This window comes from Dermacentor albipictus, chromosome 4 (genome assembly GCF_038994185.2).
Source record: "Dermacentor albipictus isolate Rhodes 1998 colony chromosome 4, USDA_Dalb.pri_finalv2, whole genome shotgun sequence".
Taxonomy (NCBI): Eukaryota; Metazoa; Arthropoda; class Arachnida; order Ixodida; family Ixodidae; genus Dermacentor; species Dermacentor albipictus.
Genome location: NC_091824.1, coordinates 157,113,316 through 157,136,521, shown reverse-complemented (window position 1 = coordinate 157,136,521; position 23,206 = coordinate 157,113,316). Strand labels below are relative to the sequence as shown.

General features: G+C 42.4%; 1 protein-coding gene and 1 long non-coding RNA gene across 3 annotated transcripts in view; one reads left to right on the top strand and one right to left on the bottom strand.

Moving 5' to 3' along the window:
* The window catches only part of D12 (YEATS domain containing 2 homolog D12), a 32,684-nt gene that overhangs the window by 4,881 nt on the left and 4,597 nt on the right, over positions 1–23,206 (top strand). Inside the window, exons 5-15 of one of the 2 annotated variants that reach the window (XM_065434140.2) lie at positions 173–291; positions 1,817–1,987; positions 2,702–2,813; positions 3,610–3,654; positions 7,483–9,245; positions 12,027–12,109; positions 14,062–14,141; positions 17,437–17,578; positions 20,131–20,166; positions 21,569–21,855; positions 22,496–22,570. In XM_065434140.2, the coding sequence (XP_065290212.1) occupies positions 173–291; positions 1,817–1,987; positions 2,702–2,813; positions 3,610–3,654; positions 7,483–9,245; positions 12,027–12,109; positions 14,062–14,141; positions 17,437–17,578; positions 20,131–20,166; positions 21,569–21,855; positions 22,496–22,570 (2,913 nt within the window). Of the gene's footprint in view, positions 1–172; positions 292–1,816; positions 1,988–2,701; positions 2,814–3,609; positions 3,655–7,482; positions 9,246–12,026; positions 12,110–14,061; positions 14,142–14,253; positions 14,428–17,436; positions 17,579–20,130; positions 20,167–21,568; positions 21,856–22,495; positions 22,571–23,206 lie in introns of those variants that run through there. The other variant, XM_065434141.2, reaches the window with a different exon arrangement.
* Positions 9,191–23,206, bottom strand: part of LOC135903764 (uncharacterized) — a 60,424-nt gene continuing 46,408 nt past the window's right edge. Inside the window, exons 2-3 of the long non-coding RNA XR_010564925.1 lie at positions 20,108–20,205; positions 9,191–9,319 (exon numbers count right to left, since the gene is read on the bottom strand). This is a non-coding gene — a long non-coding RNA (uncharacterized lncRNA). The remainder of the gene's footprint in view (positions 9,320–20,107; positions 20,206–23,206) is intronic.

Here is a 23,206-nt window from a genome sequence, read left to right as displayed (position 1 = left end):
GAATGAACCTTTTAGAGCTAGCCCTTTAATTAAGAAGCAGTGCAGTAAATGTGAAGAAAAAGAGGCTGCAGCGCTCTAGGATATAAAATATAATTGTGTGACCAGCCCAGAGAGTTGCTTGTAGGCCCATCCTGCAGCACCTGGCGATGACAAATGCACATTTTCTCCCCAGCATGCCGCAAAACTTTCTGGGAAAGAAGCAGGAACCGGGAAAAATGCGACCACTGCAAGAATCAGCAGAGGACCTCGATGCAAGAACAGAGTTCGGGTTATCGTTGGCAACATCTCCAAGTGAGTACTAGTACAACTACAGCTGATACAGCCCAATCCCTTTCCTGTTTCCTAACTTGACCACTACTACCCAGAGCCATACTTTTTGAGCTAGTAAAGATTGATTTATTCATGTGGACTATTTACTACAGGCTACTTTGTAGTGCTGTTTCACCTTGTGGTAAACAAGACCATTTAGGTACAGGTACAGCAGGCTTAGCTTTCTCTGGCTAGCAGAACTGAAGGTCCATTTGATTCACCTACGCGTCATGAATTATTCAGGAGGGCTTCATTCCACAAATATTTTCACCAGTTTAACATGGTGTCATATACGCTCGTTGCCATTCACTTCACACTGCGCAGGACCACTCCACAGCAGTCCCTGCACTTGCTGTAGAGTTGAAGCAGGGCTCTGTAAGGTTGGTTATGCACGAGCAAAGACCAACTCTCAACTGATGTGAACTAGTCCTGGAGGAGTAGGTTCAATTTAAGGGATCTTTAGTTTTATTCTGATCCCTAACTTCTTTCAGTGTTTGAATGCAGTCAGATCTCATTTTTATAGTCACTATAAGCATACATGCTGATATGTATACAGGGGAAAACATTTTTTTTTTTAGATTGGGTCTATGTGAAGGAAATGAAAGTTTGATGCCTCCAATGGACAAGCGAAGAGTCCCCAGTTGATTTTGACGGCACGTTGGTGGCTTGCCATGCCAAGACATGGTACAAGAACAATGCTTAATTACAAACCCACTTTCCACCATCGTTAATATGCAACTCTGCAGTCTGTGTGACCAGCTAAGTCACACAGATGCACACTCGCATCCTAAATGTGCCATTAAAAATTGCTCCTGATGATGCGTATGCTACCAAAATACGCGCATGTTGAGCTGAGAGCAAACAAATATTCGCTTTGCTATAATCAGTATTGTCTCAGATCTAGCATTTTGAGTTTTATTGTATAGTAGTAAGATACTCTTTGAAGCAAAGCATGGCCAGCCAAATTTATATGCACTTCATTATATCCAATAATTTGTTGTATCTAGGTTTGTTATATCGAGTTTCAACTGTTATAAACCTACGAGTGACCTGCCGCTTCATGTAAATTCAAGATGATGAGCAAAACAAAAACAAGGTAAAAGCGGGAGCCAATGTTTCGACAAGGTGTCTTCATAGTGTTTCGTTATAGCAAGGACGTAAGAGATAGTACGGTTCTCTCTCTAGCTTTCTGTTGAAAACTTCAAAGCTCTAAATGCAAAATTCAGAATAGTTTGTTGGTCTTTTAGGCCCATAAAATTGCCCTATGTAACCTGTGTAACGAGAAGCTAGATCGTTGCAATGCTGAGCTCGATCCCAGTCGTGGCAGCCGTATTCCAATGAGGGTGGAATGCAAAAGCGCTAGCGCACTGTGCATTGGGTGTGCGTTAAAGAACCCCAGGTAGTCAAAATTAGTCCGGAGTCCCCCCCACCCCTAAACTATGACGTGCCTCATAAGCAGATCGTGGCTTTGATTTAAATTTTTTAAGGTTGTCCCATGCACTTGTAGGTACATTCCACTCGACCGGCGAGATGATGGCAGCGGAGATCAGGCGACACACAAGTGGCTGGCCTATGTGCGGACAGCACCAGAAGAGCCCTATACCATCGGCGAGCTCGTGCGGCATGTGCGTTTCTTTCTTCACCCCAGCTATCGGCCGCATGACCTGGTTGAGATCACGTAAGTTTGGGCACATTTGCTCTCCCCTCTCTCTGGGGGCCTTCTCGGTAATGGTGATACACAGCACAAACTCGGGAGTAAATTCTCCCCTAGGGTATAGGGAACAGCTTTTGTTTGCTCCATGCTGGAGAAATTTGTTTTACACATTTGGAAGCCAGCGTTCTGTCGTGTTGTATGTCGGTTATCCTGGCTCACCCTCAACAAGTGTGGGAACAGGAGGAGAGAGTACTGCATCGAAAAAGAGCGTCTAAAAATGTAGAAAGGTCATACAATGTTAACTGAAGGAAAGTAGCAGCAGCACGCAAAATAGTGGCGCCCTTTTTTGCAGTACCTCATTTCTTTTTGCCAGCTTGTTGCTGGTTGTAATAAAATAAGGTGCAAAGAACTGTAGCACTGCTTGTTTCATCACTGCAGCAGATTTTTTATTCTAGTTTTAGACCTTATTTTAGTTTAGACTCTAGTGTTTCACTTTTAAAGAGAAGTTTGACCACCAGTTAAAGCAGTTGATATCATAGCTGTAATACGTAGCACTAAAACGGGTTTGACACCACCTTTTGGGACTGAGCATTCACATTTTCTCTGCACTTTGGTGCAGAGCATGTTTCTTAGTTTAAGGAATTAGACACCTCTTAACAAAGCTCCAGGTTTAGTACCACCTATACATTGACCATTGGAATTTTATGTTAATAATGGTGGCATTTGGGGGCATTCCAGGGAGCCACCTTTCCAAGTCCAGCGTAAGGGCTGGGGCGAGTTTCCACTGCGAGTGCAGCTGCATTTTCATGATCGCTGGACAAAGCACGTGGACATCATACACCACCTCAAGGTTGACTATAAGCTCTCTGTTTTCTCTTTCTCTCTGACAGTTCATGTTAAAGAGACACTAAAAAGTAAAAGTAAATCAGTTTAGACTGATAAAGTATTCATTTTGGTGTAAGAATTTGATTACTCGAAGATAAAATAAAGGCCGAACTTCCATTTCTCTAAAATGACACTAAAGCCCCAGCATCGGTACGCAAGTAAGATGTCATGAATTTCAAAGTATTTTCGCATATTTTGGGCCATTGTAAAGCAGTAAAAGTTCCTGAAGCTTGCTAAGTTCAGTTCAGTTCTGGCTTCATTAAATACAATGCAGTCCATTCTCACTGACAAAAAAATTAGCTAAACCTGAGCAGGTGCAGTCAAGGTTCATGACATCACTGCGAGCTGGTGCAGGAACTTCAAGGCAGTGTTGACATACATCGTTCATTCTTGTGTTTCTGTTCTGGCTTATCAAGCCCATTCTTGTGGTAAGAGTAATCTACTAATGCAACTACTCTTATCCTTTTTTTATTGTCATTTCAAAGATAAAGGAGTCCTGAAGCAAAATTTTGAACCAGAGTTTTCCTAATTATTTACTACTATTTTTCACCAGGAAAAGTAAATTGCAGTAGTAGTAGTAGATCTGAATTTCTAGCTGGCAGCTATAAGGGGCATTGCAGGGAACAGGAATGTGCCACGGCATCTTAGGTGTAAAGTGAACAGTAAGGAAGTGGCAAAAACAAAGAATTTTGCTCTTGTACCTGTGACATGCATACATTGCCCTTGTCTCCTTTTTTCTTTCTTTGCTTGTTTTTTCATAGTTGGACAAGACTTACACAGGGTTGCAGACGCTTGGAGCAGAAACGGTGAGTGTGCAGAAATACGCTAACACACATAAGATGCACTCATGCTAGTGTAAATACACATGAAAATCGAAAGAACACACTATAACATTACGGATGATTACCTATGTTGAGCAAAGTGGCCATTGAGTAAACAATCTTGTGGTTCTTCACGCTGTTAGTACAGTAGAATATCATTACTTTGTACTCCTAGGGGGACCAGTAATTTATTTGAATAAAAAGTATTTCGAACTAAAGAGAGCCTTTTTAAGCATAGTGCCTGATCAGTCAATCAATGATGTTGTAGAGCGTGTGAAACCAAAACCGTCAGTGGGCTCACATTGAAAAGGTCTTATCTTTTCTCCATCAGCGTGCAACAACATGTGCCAGAAGCCTAGGTTCTGTATAAAGTCCAAGTGCAGTAAGATTGCGCCTCACGAACCGCTCTCTATGCGTGCAAGGGTGAGCCAAGAAGGTTGGTGGCTTGGTGCTCTTGTACTCTCACATGCCCATGTTGATATTACATGATCGAGCACATGCTGCTAGGCGGGTATGAGCTGTTCTGCTTGCTGCAGTTCAGTCTTGGCTCCCTGCTCGTCCTCCTTCATAGTTTTTACAGCATACGACATTACAGTAGTTAGCGACGCATCGAATCTTCATCTTTGGCTCTGGTATGTCTGAAAAGCGGTGCATGGGAGTGAGAAATTTTGTTAAGAATAACCGTTGCATAGTGTTTGGACTTTGAATTTGCAGGAGCATTTCTCTAGTCAGAAACATAGGACTTTGCCGGCACTAACAGGGCAATTTAAATTATTGGCATTTCACTGTTTAAAGTATACGTGCTTGTTGATGACTCCTTGATGCTGTCACTATGGGTACTATTTAAATAATGCAGTGGATGTTCAGTGGGACTGCACGCATTCAAAACTAGGGAACACTTCAGGAGCAACTGTTTCATGAGTCTTAAGTCCAGTGCAAGCCACAGCTGTCAAGAGCAGCTTTGGAAAATGAGACCTCCAGCTTTGACCTCGCATGGCCGCATGGAATAATGACTTATGCGTCGAGACTTTTAGGAGCAATCATGTATCTGGTTGGCATAGTCCTATCAGTCTTTCTTGCCCAGGGCATTCGCAGTTTGTTGAAAGGCCCCTCACCAGGTCTGGCCATATTGAGCTGACAGGCGCCATGCATGCAATGTGCGCTAACAATCGTGTCTGCTAAGTATTATATCGCTGCGCACCGTGAAAAGAGCTGAAATTTCAAACTGAACTCCATTTGCCCTTCTCCTTGTGGGCGCCGCGCTCCCAGCCGGAGAGTCAACATACACTGCACAAGTGCACCTACGTACATCACATTGCTGTGACGTCGCTCATAGTGACACGCGACCGAGAATTATTCAAGGCAACATCTGCTATTTGTGTAATCTGTTGCTTCAGCAGATGAATTAAAGCTTAGAGAAATAATAAAACACACAAAATGAATGTCTGCATGTTCTTGTTTTATCTTGCTCTGCAGCAAGAGAGATGTACTTCCATTCTGTCTGCTTGTTCCCACGTCATGCAGTTGTGTGCGCACACAATGAAAAGCAGCTCAAAAGCAGTTCATAAAGCAGCCAATCATGCTTTGTGAACCGCTTGTGTCTGCCTCAGTATTTGTGTAGCGCTGATTTGTACCGCTATCTATTTGTGTAGCGCTGATTTGTACCGCTATCAGGTGTTCTCACGCACAGCACACAAAATCGTGTGCTGCACAAAACAAAACAAATGCAAGAACTTGCGCATCGCCATGAGCGGACGTGCACTGCACAGCAAGAAATCGGGGGGGAAAAATGAAGGCAGGGCCCATAACGTATGCATCGCACAATCCTCGAGCTCCGGTATGGGAAAACACAGGGAAGGAATTTCGCTTGTGGAGGCCAGACGAGGCAAGTGGAGAGAACGTTTCTCTCGACAGTGGTCCTCGCTTCCTGATCTCACGGGTTCGTGACACTGAAATATTTCTATCTCGGCTATTAATGAACCAATTTGAAAAATTCTCATGGCAGAACACTCCCTAGAGGGCACGTAACAATTTCCAGCATATAATCAAAATTTGCTATATCATCTGGTCAGTTGTCATCTGTCAGTTGTCAGTTGTCAGTATGTCATCTGGCAATAAAGCTGCGGCATCGTGTCCCTCTGCAAGGCAGCGGATAAGCAGAATGGCTGCGACGTGTCAGACTGTTGATAACCGATTGGCACTAGGATTTGCGCATTTGCAGCTGTCGCTTTACGGTGGAGCATTACTACCACAATAGCATTTCGCATGTCCGGTATTCAGGTAAACGCAAGCACAAGCAGACTGATCCTGTCTGTTTCATGGGATGAGTGGAGGCGTAAACGTGAATGATCTGCACAATGCAGTCACCTGGTGGCACAGAGTTCATCCAAACAAATAACTAATATAGCAGTAACGAAATGTATTCTACTTTGCCGCTGGTGTAAACTTTTAGCAGGAGCGTAATTGTGAGCACATTGTCTTTCTAAATGCTTAAAATGTTTACACAGGGTTAGAGCAATTAGCTCTTTGTTTGGCTGGTAAGCGCTGCACCACCTGGTGGCTGAACCGTGCAGATCGATCAGGCAGCTCACGTACGTATACACTAAAGCTCCTAAATCACAGCAATAGTAGTATGGAGGGGCTTTAGTTTACGCCTCCACCCATCTGTTGAAACGCCCAGCTCGCCTGTGGTTACCAGAACACCGGACACGCTCAGCGCTGTGACAGAATGCTCACAATGCACGCTGCTTCAATAGCTCTCACTTGGGATCGACTGCCAGGCGGCAGAGAGGTTGGAGAGGCTTCGTGCACTGGTTCAAGACAACCAGGAGTAGATGACACGACGTTCCATCATGACGCAGAGCCATTGAAGGCAGAGCTTAGCCTCGATCACTTGGTGAATGAGTTGAGGGTAACTTGTAATTGTCTGTATCTCTCGTAATATGGGACACTTCACACAAATTGTGGTGTGAATGATTTACTGTAGCTATACCCTATGCATCTACAAAATTTGTCCAAACCGTTTCAGGGACCCTGTAAGTTTCATTGAGGGAAGTTATAGATGGAACTAAGCATTCACAAACATTTTGGAAGTGGTCTGGGCTTTGTCTTGCAGTGATCAGGTGCAGACTATGGTTTGTATAATTTGAGCATAGGTGTGCGCACAAGAAGGGGCCAGCAGGGCCATGGCCCCCCCCTGGCCTTGGCCAGTTCTGTTGTGGAGGGGGCCGTAAATCGAGTGCACACTCTTTAGTTCCATGTCCCATGAGTGCCTTTGATGATCGGAACCTTTACTCAAATGACACATGTTCTTTAGCATCCTGAGCAGTTAATGTTCCTTAAAAAGCATGGTGCAAGATCTTTGGAACATTGCTTTCCATTTCTAAGAAGGTGTAACTCCTTAAATGTTTCTTATGCTAAGGACAGTTATGAAAAGCAACCTCCACATTTATGACTGCACAACAATCAACACCTTGTGCATTTTCTTTTACAGAAAGAGAAAGTCATTTATATATATAGTTTTTTTGCACCAGTTTGTATGATACTAGTTCCTTGTACACCGTTGCAGGTTGTTTAAAATAAGCTATAGACAAAATACACATTGCACAACAGCGTAGCACATTGCAAAGTAGAAGTGTGGCAAGTAATTATTTAATAAATATTATACTGTATTTTGACTTCATTTTTCATTGAATCTCAGCAGAATGTCCTAGGGTGGACTCAACCACATAGATTCAATTGACGAGACTTGAGCACTCGCTGCAGGTATCCATGCGAGGCATGTGAAAGTCCTAACCTTTTCTTGTATTACAGGTTGTTGACCTCTGGTTGCCTGCTTCAGCAACAAGATCTGAGGACTCGTCCACTGCTGGAAACGACATCAGTTCATCCAGTGGAGGCATGCATAAAGCAGTGGAGTCAGCTTCAGCATCACGCAATGAAGGGGTAGTTGCTGACAAAGCAGAAAACGAGACTTCTATCAGCACAGGCGACTGCAAAGATCCTATGCCAGATCATCCAACGTCACAGCAGCATTCAGAAACTTCCAGCACGTCAGAAAGTGTGCCCATTGTGTCATCAACCTCAGCAACTGAACAGCTTTGTAGATTGGTCAAACTGTCAAAAACAGAGCCAGCAGCCAGTAGTGCCATCACAGACACTGAGACTTGTCTAGCACTGCCAGTGGAAGTTGATAACTTAAAGCCACCAGCAGCAAAGTGCAGTGCTAGTAAGCCAAGTGCCACATCAGTCGTAGAGATGCCATCGCCATGCACAGTGGCTGGAGCAGCCTCATCACCTGTCAGCATTGCACCAAAGCCGGTACTGCCAAAGGTCCCTGCAGTGGTCAGTTCGAATGGAGTCATGTCATCCACATTTGTGAAATGCACTGATGCCCTTGGCAGGGTACTCCTTATCCCAGCAACATCACTGCTCTCAGCTTCTAGTTCACCCATACAACAGGCAACAGTGTCACAACAGTCATCACTCCTACGGTCCGGTGGTGTAAATGTTCCTGTTGGTGCTGCAGTTTCTGCAACCACGCCTAAACCGCTAGGCCTTGTGTTGGCAAGTGCTAGCAGTTGTACTCGCAATGCGTCTCCAGTGAATGTCACGGCAGTTGGTGCTACATCAGGAGCAGCCCTGAGCAAAGGAGGCACTGCTGTTGGAATTACCCATGAAGAGATGCCTCCGTCTTCATCCAAAATACCAGGGAAAGCTGCCACAATCACCGTTGTTCCATCTAGTGTGCCTCATGTAGCAAGCGTTACACCTGCGAATGTTATTGCGAACGTTGCAACTCTTCCACTTCCCAAGGGCAGTCTCATTGCTACACCTGGTGCTGCTGGCATTGCCAATGTAAAGAAAGTTGTGCCTGCAGTAAGAGTGATTAGGCCTGCCTTGTCATCATGTGCTGCAATTGTGAACAGGACAGCTGCGCCTACTGGCACTCTTCATGCTGCCTTTGCTTCCACAGTAGGAGGTACAGGTGGTGCGGGGCTCCTTAATCATTCCAGTGTAGTGTGTACAGCGCCCATGTCCCCAAGTGTCAAGGCTGGAGTGGTGCCAGCAGTGGCAAACAGAACAAATTTACTCAGCGTCATCTGCAGCAGACCAGCTGTCACTAGTGTAAGCGGTTCTGCTCCCATTGCATCTGGTGTGTCACCGCAGTTTGTTGCGATTGCTCCAGCAGCAGTGAATAAAACCAGCCCACTCAGTGTCGTCTATAGTAAAGCCGCCTCAGAAAGAACATTGGTGGTGCCACAAGTGGCATCGTCAGTAATGTCATCTGCTTCTAAGGTGAAACCTGTACCGAGCACATCACCCTACACATTAGTCATGCTTCCTGGCACTGGCAGTGGCCAGGGCCAAGTTGTCTTGCTCCCAACATCTTCTGTGAAGCCCAAGGACACAGTCCCAGCTCCAGTGGTTGCCCAAGGGAAGCAATGCCCTCTGCCATTTGGTTCACCAGGCAACCAGGCTGTGCCCACAGTTGTCTCTCCTGCAGCCTCTTTGCCAGCCCAGCCTGAAAAAGTTGATCCTGTGAAGGAGTTGCGAGACAGACTGGACTCTATTAGGTTAGAGAATTTGCTTCAGGTCTTTTTTGAAGGGCTTTGCAGGACTTGCATCTTTCACTATTTGTTTGAGCCACCTGCAAGGAAAACATTCGTGGTCAAAGTCTTTGGCATGTGCAGTGTTGAGTGCACATTTAATATGCATTTAATATGCCCCTAAAGATCTGCTGTTGTGTGCCTGACTTGTTAAACTTGTAGTACCAGTGTCACGCAATGCAAGTACTACTTCGCTTAAATCCTTTGTGAAAGCAGCTTAACCACCGGTTCTTTGTGAAAAGGAGAAACGTCTGTAGGGGTTTTTTTTCCTCTTTAATTTCTCCGGGATATTATTGTACATCTTGGCTCGAGGTTGTAAAACTACATTCCCGGATTGCCCTTCATTATTCATTCAGAAAGCAAGAAATGTATGTTGCACCCTGCACATATGCAGGGTGCGTATTTGAGAATAAGTTTTAGTCAGGCCATAATTACCTACAGGCGGTAACATAACAAAAGTTAATAAAAGGAAAGTGAGACCTCCACCCAAACATAGCTAATTACTGCAAAGAAAACCTATACAGGTTCCTCGAAAGAAAAGCCTTGCAGTTGAAAAAAAAATCGTCCTGGTCCGGGACTCAGACCCGGGACCACTGCCTTTCCAGGGCAGCCGCTCTACCATTTAAGCTAACCAGGTGGCTAGTAGATGGCAGGGCAAAGTCAAATTTATCAACAACTCAAAGCAAAGGCAAGCGTTTGACATAAATAGTTCTGCCCGCAAGGTGGAGAGAAGTAATTAATAAAGGGAAAATGAGACATCCACCCAAGTGTACCTAACTGCTACAAAGGAAGCCCACACGGGTTCCTCGAAAGAAAAGCCCCACAGTTATTATTATTATTATTACTTCTCTCTTATTAATTACTTCTCTCCACTTTGCGGGTTTCCACAGAACTATTACGTCATAGCAAAAGTTGTTCTAAGAAAGTGGCTTTCCCGCAGTGCATAAAAATTTTATTTCAGATTATTTGTCTTATCATGCCGACACATGTGGGAACAAGAAAATAAAATGCATGAATGTCAAATGACACTTGGTTGTAACACAACTGTTGGTTCGTTTCTGGCAAATAAAGTAAGGCAACACTACATACTCTGTTTTATACTTAGCAGGCAGCACAATGTGAGCTATGCAAGTAATGCCATAATAGAAGTTTCATTCCATGCACTTCACAGTGCAGTCATTTTTTTATTTGCGATGATTTCTACAGAATAATTACTTCTTATATTACAACTACTGCTTGTGGATGTGAGGTTACATCAAATAACATATTAGTTGTAATTTGTACTGCAAATATGCGACATACTATGTTTTGGTCACAAGCTCTAGCGGTATGCTGGTCACAGAAACATGCTAGTTTTCTTGTTCTGTGATTAAATAAGTTCATATGTGCAATGCCTTCCGTGTAATTATGTCAACTTTTGCAACGTAAATTTATGAGACCTAATATTACATTGAATATACATGGTACATACCCATATTTTTCTTTGATATGCAACGCACTATTTCTGGTAAAATGCAAGGAGGTTAGAGAAATCACTCTAGCCTTTGCCGCATTGAAACAAACCACAACTTAGACATGATGAGCTTGTCTTTAGTAATATCAGTAGAAAGCACTAGGACAAGTTTAGCTAATTTTTTGAACAATTTAACCACGGTTTGTTTCCATCTGTGAGTTCAGATTAAACCCTGTGACTACATATGTAATGGTCATTAGAAGTCTCATTTCCAGAAGAGTTTTTACTTAAGGGGCAGATAAAGGCAGGAGCATGCTGTTGTCAATTTGCATCATATGTGCTTAACAGTACGTAGGCAAACAATGGGTCACTTTGACTTGTGCAGCAAAAGCCACAGTGTGTGTGTAGAGTACAGTATTTCTTCTCACTACTGTCGAGGCCCCACAAGGCTTCAAAGCCTAATTGCACAGCATGCTATGTTTTAAATTCGGCACCGATTTATGTGTTAGCAGTGACGTAAATGACACACAAGCCCTGGTATTCCGTATTAAAGGGGTTCTGCCAAACATTTTTAGCATGGTAAATAAACCTGCTTAGTCGTTGCAGAATATTGTCATGAGCATTTGAGCTTAATATCATTGCTGTACTTAGAGCCAAGGACCCTACAAAAGACTGCTTCCTCTTCTCTTGAACTTTCTGAAATTCCTGCCATTTATTGTGTATATCCCTATACACTTATACACAATAGGCATTCACTGAATTTCTTTAGATGCCAGTTCTTAGCAGTGATCTTAGCAGATGCAAAAACAAACAATCTCACTGCATATGGGGAGGAGGTGCCATCTGCTGTTAGGGTATGATACTACTGTACCAATACTATGACTTACAAGATCAGGTACCACAAGGGTCTGTTGTGACACATGATTTCAAAGTCATGATGATAGGCACAGCATAGTTGAACAGTTTTGAGTGCAGTCAGAATGCAAAATGAAAAGGAGGCTGGGTAGGCATGGCACCAGCAGCTCTCTATGGCTGATAGCAGTTTGTACAAGGTGCAGTCAAAAACTTTCTGATGGAGTAGCTCTATAAACAGACACCCAATCTAACAGCCACGGAAGGTGCCCAGGATGACACAAACACATTTCACACATCTTGTAAAAGGTGTCACTGGTAATACACATGTGAGCCGACACAAGCTGCACATTCTGCCTCAAGTGTGCGCAATCCTTATGATTTCAGTACCAGTCTACAATGTGCGATTCTGCATTCTGAAATTACTATTTTCTACTCTACAGGCTCTGTGACTTCAAAGATATGAGAGAGACTCTCTTTGCAGTGGTGGCACATTTTCCCCTAGTCGGTGTTACAGAGTGTGAGAGTAAGTAGCCTATTTCTAGAGTTGGTCATTGCATTTTTCTGAATCACTTTAATTTAGTTTACAATTCCGAACTCATAAGGCTGTGCTCGCATTGTACCTCCATGGTGGTTGCATACTACCACTTAAACGGCCCCACACCACGTTTGGACAGTGCAAGCAGACAAGCGCAGTTCGTGGATTAGGCAGTGGAAATCGTGTCTGGAAAGTATCAAACAGCTGCATGGCACAAGAACAGCTGAGATTTCAAACATTAGCCTGCACAGTCTTCCTTCCAGGGGAGCCCCGCTTCTAGCCAGAAAGTCAAGCTCGCAGAGGAAAATGCTTTTACATAAGATGCAGTGCCTGCAATGGCACATAACCTCGGTAAATTATCTAGTGCACAATGCACAATATCATCATTGGGAGTATGGGGTGCTGCAATAAGGATAAGACAAAAATATGGAAGAGAGGCTCATGATGTAAACATGATGCAGACGCTTGGCTCCGGTGTGGGAGAAGGCTGGGAAGAAAACTCGCGTCACGTGCAGACGCTAGCCAAGGTAGAGGGGGAGAGTGCTTACATTGGCTGTGAAGCTCTTCCCTGGCAGCATGGCAACACATTTCAGTATCTCCTGTTTTCTAATAATGAACCAATTTGAAAAATTATTGCAGTAGAATGTTCCCTAGACTGCACTCTTCAGGTTGCAGTCGATAACTAAAATTGGCAGTGGTGCTCGATGATAAAGGCACACTAAAGAGAAGCGCTAAATCAGTCTAGACTGATAACGTGTTCTTTCAAAACTCTATTTTCATTATTGTCATGGTATATGGTGAATTACTAGGAAGCAAGAATGAAAGCCAAACTTTCATTTTTTAACTTTCATGCCAACACCCAAGCACCGGTATGTCCGTCAGACATCATATATTTCAAAGTATTTCTTTCTATTTAGGCCGTTGTGGTGTAATAAAAGCTCTTAAAATTTTCCAAGTTCGTTATGTGGCTGCTTTAGAATACAATGTAATACCTACCAATAAAAAATTAAATAGGCCTGAACAGAGGAAGTCAGAATCCATGATGTCATAATGAGCTAGCGCAGGAACTTTAAGGCAGCTGTGCCATCAGTCTCTCACTATGGCATCTATTCCGGCTTATCAGCCCTTTGTAAGGCTGGCTGTTTTGGTATTGTACATGGGTAATTTTAATTTACTAATACAGCTGAACTTTATTTTCTCTTTAGTGTCCCTTTACCACGAGGTTGCTTGTTCGATCCCTTATCATGGCTGTCGCATACTAATGAAGGTGAAGCATAGATATTCGTCTGCTCAGTTTTTATGCACTTCAGTGAAACCCAGGTGGTCAAGGAAGGAAGGAAAACAAGAGGTGAAAGGTAGAGGGGTTACGGGTGGTCAAAATAATTCAGCAAATCTTCACTACCATGTTCCTCTTTGTTTACTATACAGTTTGGATTTGTCAAATCCGATTGGTAATAATTTCATAAATTAAATTGTAGCTAATCGGGCTAGATGTCTGTCTACCTGCTCGGGCACATCGTTTTGTGCTGAGTTTGTATTTATTGTGCTAGAAAGGCAGTGACCAAATATGGTGGAGTTTTTAGCACATGTTTATCTCATTTAAATTTATAGCCAAGCAGGTAACTGGGTGAGTTGATTGACATTCACATGAATGACTGCGGCACAGTTTTTAATTACGCATGCCAAACCAGACAGGATGACATTTGTGCTTCTTTTTGTACAGTGTCATTAAATATGTACTGCAATTATCAGGATATTTCACTTGGATTAGAAATTTAAAACTCGCCAATGACAATATAATAACTATATTATTTCATAATACTGGAGACCACCAAATGTCTCCCAAGTTGAATCAATGGCTTACTAGTGAGGGTCAGGCAGAATTCACTGAATCTATTCTTGATCTTTACACACAATTTAGCTACCTTTCTTGTTTCCAGAACTGAACTGCTTTCCATATGCTGCAACCGATAGTGCAACATACTTTTCGTGGCCTTTGCCCAAGCGGCGAGCCTCGGAGGTGAGTGTAATCCACAGTGCTGCTTCAAATTTCCTTTCTGTTGTGTTTTATGGCGATAAGTGTCATGGGCTCGTTCCCCTAATCATTTTGATATTTGTCACTGGAATCCCAGAGCACTTTATCAGAACTTCAAAGAAGAAAAGTTGCAGTGCCCTGTGAAGACTCGAACTCTGGAATCTCTGGTTGCCAGCCGAGGAGTCTGCCTCAGCAATTTCACCAATGCTGCATCAAAGAATACTGTGCTTCAACAACAATGTGCCTGGTCTCCTGAGCACATTTAAAACGATTGGCTGTTGTGGATTATTCATACAATAGTGCCAAGGCAAAAATATATTTAAACAGAGCTGGTAGTGTGAAGCAAAATACAGGATAGGAAAAGCAGAAAGAAAGAGTTGTATCTCCACTTCACCACTTGGGATCACTACCTACACAAATTAACACGACTCGGACTAGAGGCATCACTATTTAGAAATAGTTTCACTTTTCCGAGATTTTGCAAGACTCAGCATTGGACGTGTCAAAATATGTTGGCTACAGCACTCTTGGCATTGTGCGAAGATAGTGGCAAAGCTTCAGAAACTGTCAGCCAGATATGCGGATGCATCTGGTGCCTAGTTTCACAAAAGGTCGCAAAAGTGATTGCTCGAAAATACTGCCCCTGTGAATTTTTCTCACAACCAATACCATATAAGACAGTGCAAGACTTGCGTTGCATAATATTGCGCTGGCTATTGCATCACTGCTTTGCATTATGGGCAAAACTGCAACTTTCCTTTTTCTCCCTTATTGGAAATGAGTTGTGTGTGTATGTGTGAAAGAGAGAGAGAGAGAGAGATATTTAGACTACTCGCTAAACTTTTACTTTCTTGTGTATATTTTTGTTTATTCTTGTCCCTTTCATTTGCATGAAGGTTGGATGGGAAAACAGCATGACATGCATAAGATGAGGCAAGCAATGGGCACAGATTGCGCAGAACTACGAAGTGACGTACAATAACACGGAAGGCCACATAATGTACAAGAAGGTTTCTTGTTTAGGTTATTGTTGTTGATTATTTATGTGCACATTAATTTTGTTTCCCTCTGGCTGTCTTGAACATTTCCAGTCACCATAATAGCCTATGACTACTGTTTGTTCCTTGTTGTTCGTAGGAAATTGTTCAACAAGGTTTCCAATAGAGCTTGTTGGTTTTCCATTATGAACGTGTAGCGTTGCATGTAAAACATAGACACAGACTGTGTATGTCACCATGTTCCTTCTCTTGTCTATGTTTTGTATGCAATGGTACATGTTCGTAAAGAAGATTGTTGTAGTTGTAGACAGTGCACAGACACCACAGCTGGAGAGGCACTATCATGAAGTATGTGCAGCCATCATATTTACTTACCATGCACCTGACCTTCACATACTCGGAGATATGGCAACAAGCGTTGCCAAGTGACGGGCTCACATATTTCGGCGTATGCTTTAATGCTTTAGTGACCGGTACAGAATGCTATAAAGTCATAAAATGCAAAGATATTGATTACCTTTCACTTTGTCTGGACTGCAACAGTTGTCTCTTTTTGCTTAATGTATATGCTGATGGCACCAATTCTCTATAGCAGAAATATACTTTTATTGTCTTATTCATTAATTCAAAAGCTATGCTAAATGTAATCAGACTATAATAAAATTTTTACTGCACAACTTTTAAGCATAATCGCCTTGCAAGGCCCTTCTAACCTCATCTCTAGATATAGGAGGAGTTTCTATATACTGTTCATTATTGTTTCAAATAGAGTACTCCTGAGTCCTCTGAGTACTGTACAGGTCAGTATAGAATTCTTCTGCTGCTTTTATTACACCTTTGAGATTGCTGATGATATTACCCTGCTTATTTTTCATTGCATACATCTTGGTTTGCCTGTGCCAAGTTTCCTTCCAACTGATTTCAGGCTGCGACCATTTTTTATGGCTTCTTCAGTCTTTCTCACGTTATAATTTAGAATATCACTTATTTTAGCTTTTTTTATCAGTTTTGACAGTTTCGCGAATTCGATCTTATCTCTTGAGTTGGACACTTTCATTCTTTGTCATTTCTTTATTAGGTCCTTTGTTACTTGGGAGAGCTAGCCTACTGGTTGCCTTGGTGCCTTGCCTCCCACTTCAATTGCTGCCTCTGAAGCCAGCCTCGTTATGGTTTCATTCATTACCTTTATGTCATCACCATCATCTCTATGTTCTAAGGCTGCATATTCGTTTTCAAGTACCAGCCTAAATTTGTCTGCTTTTACCCTTGCTGCCTCTAAGTTGACCTGTTTATTCTTGGCCAATTTTATTCTTTCTCTGTTCAAATTGAGGTGAACCCTAGCCCTCACTAACCTATGATCACTGCACTTTACCCTACCTATCACTTCTACATCCTGCACTATGCTGGGATCGGCAGAAAGTATGAAATCAACTTCGTTTCTTGTTTCACCATTAGAGCTTTTTGAGGTTCACTTTCTGTTGCTGCATTTCCTGAAAAAGGTGTTCATTATTCTCAACTTATTCCTTTCTGCGAATTGTACCAGCATCTCTCCTCTAGCATTTCCAGAATCGACACCGTAGTTGCCAATTGCCGCCTGCCTTTTCCCTACTTTTGCATTGAAGTCACTCATTACTACCGTATACAGAGTTTGCGCTTTTCTCATCGCTAACTCAACATCTTCATAAAAGTGATCTACTTCATCGTCGTAACTGGATGTTGGAGCTTAGGCTTGTACTACCTTTAATCTGTACCTCTTATTAAGTTTGATTATGACTACTGCCGCCCTCGTTAATGCTGTAGAATTCGTCATTGTTGCCCGCTATGTCTTTATGAATTAGGAATCCTACCTCACGTTGCTTTTTATCAGGAAGGCCTCTATAGCTAAGGACATGGCCGTTATTTAGCAATGTGGAAGCCTCACAAGTTCTTCTAATCTCACTAGGGCTGATAATATCCCAAACAATGTCTGATAGTTGCTCAAGGAGTCCTGCTAAACTAGCCTCACTCAGCAGGGTTCAGGTGTTAAACGTTGCAAGGGTCAGTGTTTAATTCTTACTGCAAAATCAACGTAACAGTAACTGCAGTGTAAGAAAGTCCACTTTTTTTCAAATCTGCATATTCCTGCAGCATTGCAATTGTCTCAACACATGCCATGTTGTAACTACCTATAGGCCGTGAAAGTTACCACTTCTTGTGTACATTTTTTACACAATTTATGCTAAGCCTATCCTTGTTGTCTCTTTGATTGTACAACTGTCCGTGCTGTTTATCTTATTGGACAGTGGATGCGGGCTTGCGACGTGCGACAGACTCTCCAGCTGCTCATCCAGCGCCAGCAGCCTTCTTGGCTTTTGTCATATCTCCCTTCGCGGCGAGCCATTGTCCTGCTGTGTCGTCGTTTTGGCTTCACACCTCTACACCTCGGTAAGAAGCAAACAGAGAGCTAATATCAGAGAGACAGCTGTAACATTCATTGGAGAGCCATCCAATGTATGTCCACAATGGCTGGTATCTAAAACTTTCCAGACACTCTGTCGTCAATTGTTTTGGTGTTTTATATTTGTAAGTACTCACAGCAACATGAAATGTTGCTTTAAAGTCCAACTGTAGCGAAATTTTGGACAGCGTAAGAAACCTAGATTAAGATAATGTAGATATAAAGGAGCGTCCATGCAAAATTTTGCATTTGAAATATGAGTGTAAGTGTCACAAAAAGCTTGCAAAAGTAGCAGTCACGAGGTGCCACAATGAGCCCTCTTTTCCTCCAGACGCTCGAGTCTACGAAGTGCGGCTGCCTGCGACAAGCTGAAAAATCTCCAAATGCAGCCTGATAAATTATACAATGACCAGCTCTGTGGCTATATCAAGATTGGTTCAGGGAAATATAAAACTACTCGCCTATAACAAATTTAGCCAGCGTAATATTGCAGTAGGCCTTTAACTCCACAAATCCCAGACACTATTCCACATCACGGAAAATAAAGCAACTTGTTAACCATTTTTTTCTGTCCATGAAGGTTATTTTCGTACAAAAAGATCAACAATAAAGTGTTAATTGAGTAAACATTAACTTGTCTAGTAATGAAATACTTAATAAGTTATTTGCTGAACTAACAGCAACTGAGAACTCAATTCGTCTTATCGAAAACACTAGCAAGGGCTTTTCGGTAATTATGTGCTCGAGTCAAAACTTTAAGGCGTCAAACCCAGTGCAGTAAATATTATATGTTGTACTTCATGGAGTTAAATAAGTGAAGCATGTATAAATAGGTTTTTCACCTAAACTGCTTGCTCATTCTTGCTCACATTTCATGCAAGGCATTTCACAGTTCGGTTTTGTTTAATGCCGTCGTAAGGTGCACGGCTGCGTAGCCAGCAGATGTTGCCCATTGCCAATTCAGCATCCTGACCGGTGTGCGTGTTGCAGTTTTCTTTATCCTGCCCAAATTAATGTAATTGGAAAATAAACTCTAAACAACACCTGCCTGTGGACAGAGTGAATTAATAGATGAAGTGAACCGTGTTAATTGAAGTGAAAAAGGTGAAACAACCTGAGCATTGTAATACCAATTTCACTAAAAGTGCAGCTACTACTACTTGTTGCACATAGTCCTCTGTATAGTTTTTTGTTCTAGTTCTCTTGTCTTTTCGAGTTGCATAATACTCAGTCCTATTTGTGAATCTTTCTTCTTCGAATGCTGAGCAACAGCTGTGCTACTCACCCCAGGTCTTTACCATCATGGTTGGCACTGTGGCTATGTTGGTCTGTTGATTAGCACTAGGTCGCAGGTTCAGTTTTTTTTTTTTTTTTCATGTGTCGATATATATAGCAACTGTTGTGCATCAGGCTGTTATAGGGTGGGTTTACAACACTGACATACAATGCTTCAAAATTCAAGTAAATAGAGTGCCTAGTGCCTAGAACTTTATATAATGCAATCTTATGTAGTTGAGAGAAAAATGACCAAACTTCAATGTAGCACTGTTATACACCTCTGGTTTGAGGTACTGCACACGAATTTGGAGTTTCGGTAGGTAGCCACGTTTCAACAGGGTCGGAATCCAAAAACACCAAAGTGCCATGTTTTGGGAGCCTGTCGAAGGATCTCGGGGGGATTTTAAACACAGTCAATCAATTGATCTCCTACCTCCCTCTCCCCTAGATTATGTTGCCTCAGCAAATGTAGCAACCCTACATGCGTGAGCTAGACATTTTGGTATGTGAACTTGATGAGATGCTGTTCTTCAAATATGAATATTGTGTATACTTTTTTCCTTGTATTCTGTAGGTTTATATTTTTGCATAAGCAAAGCACCTTAGGTATGCTATTTCTAAAACTCTCTATCTATTGATTAATAGGTTTTAACGTCCAAAGCAACTGCAAGGTTGAGAGATACTGTAGTGGAGGGCTCCAGATCAATTTTGACCTCCTGGCTTTCTGTAACGTAAAACTAAATTAAAGTTCACGAGCGTTTTTTATTTCGCCTCCAGCCAAATGCGGCTGCTGTAGCGTAGAATCGAACTCACAACCTCACGCTCAGCAGCTCAATGCCATCTCCACTGAGTTGCAGCAGAGTCATCTGCAGTATCATCTTATTACAAGCAAGCTATGGCTCCGCTTTTAAAATCTCACAAAGGCTAGGCTTGGCTTGGCCCCAAGAGTCACTGTAGAAAATATCTCAGAGACTGACAGTATTGAAGATAAGCAAAATAAATACTTAAGTTGAACAAACATTTCAAGATACATGGTTTAATTAAGTGATGACATTTTGCAGCAATTAGAAAAAACTGCTGTCAAAGTGTCTTTCTTGGACACATGCATTTAGCACACCTCTTTTGTTCAAGAATGCCAGTTACAGTGGTTCCTGTGCCCTTATTCACTGAGCATTCATTTTTTTACCTTTATAAAAGCAAGCATCGTATCTCCTTTGCTGTGATTGAATGTCACTTACAATCCTCCTTGTACATTTTGCAGATGCTGATAATGAAATCGAAGAGATGGAAATTGGCAGTAAGTACTTGGAAGTTCAACATTCGTTTATCTTTGCACCTGGAATAAAAAAGCAGCTTATCAGTCCCTTAAGTCACATGTTCCTAAACACTGTAAGCTTTTAAGTGGAGTGGGGATAAATTATAGACATAATAAATTCAATAAACATTTATTAAACATTGTACAGCCAGTGCACACTTCTCAGAGATATATATTAGGTGACTGTATTGAGACGGCTTTTCAGTTTTGTGTACAATTACCACTTTCTTTTTCTTTTTTAAAAAAAAATTCATGTTTATTTCTATAAACTCACCAACTGTACATTGTGTAACTTTGCCTTGGCAGTTATGTTTTATTGCGAACAGACGCAGATCGCATATGGCTGTTTCACCAATCAGCAGATATTCTGTTACTTACTAATTACCATGTTCAGTGTACAGGCCTATTTCATGCATTTAAAGCTCGAGGCTGCTCCATTTTGCAGAACTTTCTGTTGCAATTTCATGTAAGGATGCCCATGCCCTAAAATTGCAGTCCATGTGCTATGCATTATGCACCATGTTGGGGACGGAGCAGGCGATCACACATTTGAATATTGTGTACAGCAAGATCATTGAAAGACCCCACTAGATACTTCAGGGTTCTTGGTTTTTGTTTGTGGTATCTTGTTTCATTTCACCGTTTTTTGTTTTTTTGTTGTTAATTTACAATACTGCTACTCTCACTTGAGAGCGTGGCAGTTGGGCGATACAGTATACATGTATATCAGTACACATCTAGGCAGAACAGTTAATTGAAAAAAGGAAAATAAAAAGAAAACAATTGCCCAAGGATGGCAATATAAGAAGAAAGCTGATATGGCACAATGTTGTGACAGATTATTGTTAAACATTCACTTCTTGAAGAGCACATTTGTGTGTCTGCACTATTATACTCTCTCTTTTTCTGTTTCCACTGTGTGCTTCTAACCTTTGGTGCAGTTCACCAAGACTCGTTTCTGCTGATGAACCAGGCAGCCATGCCAAATTTTGAAAAGCTGTGCAGTGTGGGAACAGAGCACAAGCTGATCAGATGACGTTCTATGCTGTGCATTGTAAATTCTGCCTTGTTATGGCATGCTCCACACTGCAATTGAGCACACTGTACGACAAAGCTGAAGTGTCTACCCAAATCTGCCTCCTTTGCTCGATCTCGCCCACCCTTTTTTTTTTTTAACTCACAGAGCTGATGACACACAGCAGTGATTGTCGTCTGATATGTTCACCCAGAGAAAGTGGCAGCCATTGCACTTGTATGCCATTCCCTCTGCCTTTTTGTCCTGTGTTCCAGGACTGTGCACTTAACCATTCCGTTACCTTGAGCCCCAGGTATCAACCCAAATGTGTCACTTGCATAATAATTACTGCATTTTCCTTGCTCACAGCTACAGATGCTGATGCATGCAACAGCTACTCAGAGCCAAGTGAGCTGGTCTCACGGCTTGCCAATGCTGCATGCACCATGGAAGGTGCCCAGGACGACACAGGCAATGTTGAGGAAGAGGTGGATGTGATGGGGCAGGAAGCTGGAGCAACCTTGATAAAGCGAAATGGTCGCACGAATACTGTGTTGAAATGTGACTCCTCACCAGAAAAGTGCCTGCCACGCAAGGCGAAAATTCACTTACCACTGTCTCCGAGGGCTGCCTTCATCCGAGAGGCTGCCTCTGAGGTAATCATCTCCATCTGTTTCTGGTTTGTCCCGATCTGCATATGCACTTATAAGGGAAGCTACAGTGGACCTGTTGATGACATTTACAACTATAAACGATTCACCCACAGCAACAGTCGTCGATCAGCTGAAGTACCATATTGCACACATAGCCCACGCATGCACATATCCTGTTTTCCAATTTTCTTTTTTGCCTTATAGTCAACTAAGTCAACGGTTCAATCAAAAGTACTGGGTAGCTGGCATTGAATCTATAGGTGAACATTTGCTACAAACAGCTAATGCCTGCACAGACACTTAAGCTCACAAAAAGTTATAATACTATATACTTTGTTGCTTGGCACACCATTATTCAGCATAAAATAGTTGTGTTTGGCCTATGTACTGCATGGAAGAGTATGCATTTTGAGTTCTGTCAGAATCATTGGGTTATGAATATCATAAGGTGTTATGCTGGTGGTGTCAATACAAATAGAATTAAAACTTAAAGCACTAGGTGCACTTTTTTTTTGTGTCCATGTGCATGTGTCTGCATGGTTTTCAGGAGCATGTGTTTGACATTGAAAAGTGCTGCAGGCAGTTTCTTCTTCACTGTTTCTTCACTTGGTGCATTTCCGAGATTGTGCTCTCTTTCTAACAGGTTGGTGTCCACCTCAGCAGCTGTGAATTAGAGCCACGAATCGATGTACCTGTTGTGGAGGAAATGATAGTCTCTGTAAGTGTGCCCCATACTTTTTGGTGCAATTTGTTACAGGATTTATTGCCATGTGCTTGCCCATTCTCATAAAAGCAAAGACCTCTAGAGATGCACACCTGTGTTCCTTCTTAATTTTAAAGGAAATGTAACTGATAAAAAGGCTGATGTAAGTACTACATTTCGCCACTTGCTGGGAAATGCTTGATATGACACATTAGGCATGCACATGGGTGCATTATATATATATATATATATTGCTACGGAACAGCCGCCACAGTGTGGCTGCACTGAGGAGGATGAAGACGACGTGTGTGCCCATTTGATTTAGTGTCACCATTCTGGCCTCCGTGAGCTTCCCTGTAAATAAATTGTAAATAGTATTCGGCTTCAGTTTCACGTAACATTAATTTGGTGGAGGTGCAGGTTAGAACGGGCGAAGGAAAAGGAGGGGGCATTATGCCGCTGCAATTTTGACCCACACGGCCTTGACCTTCTGCTCGTCATTCCATCGAACCTGCGTTCGATGGTCCTCCAGCAACTTCACGATGCTCCCTTGGCTGGACACTTGGGCGTCTCGCGCACATACGACCGTGTACGCCGTCGATTCTTTTGGCCGGGTCTCGCCACTCCGTGCGGCGCTACATTGCCGCTTGT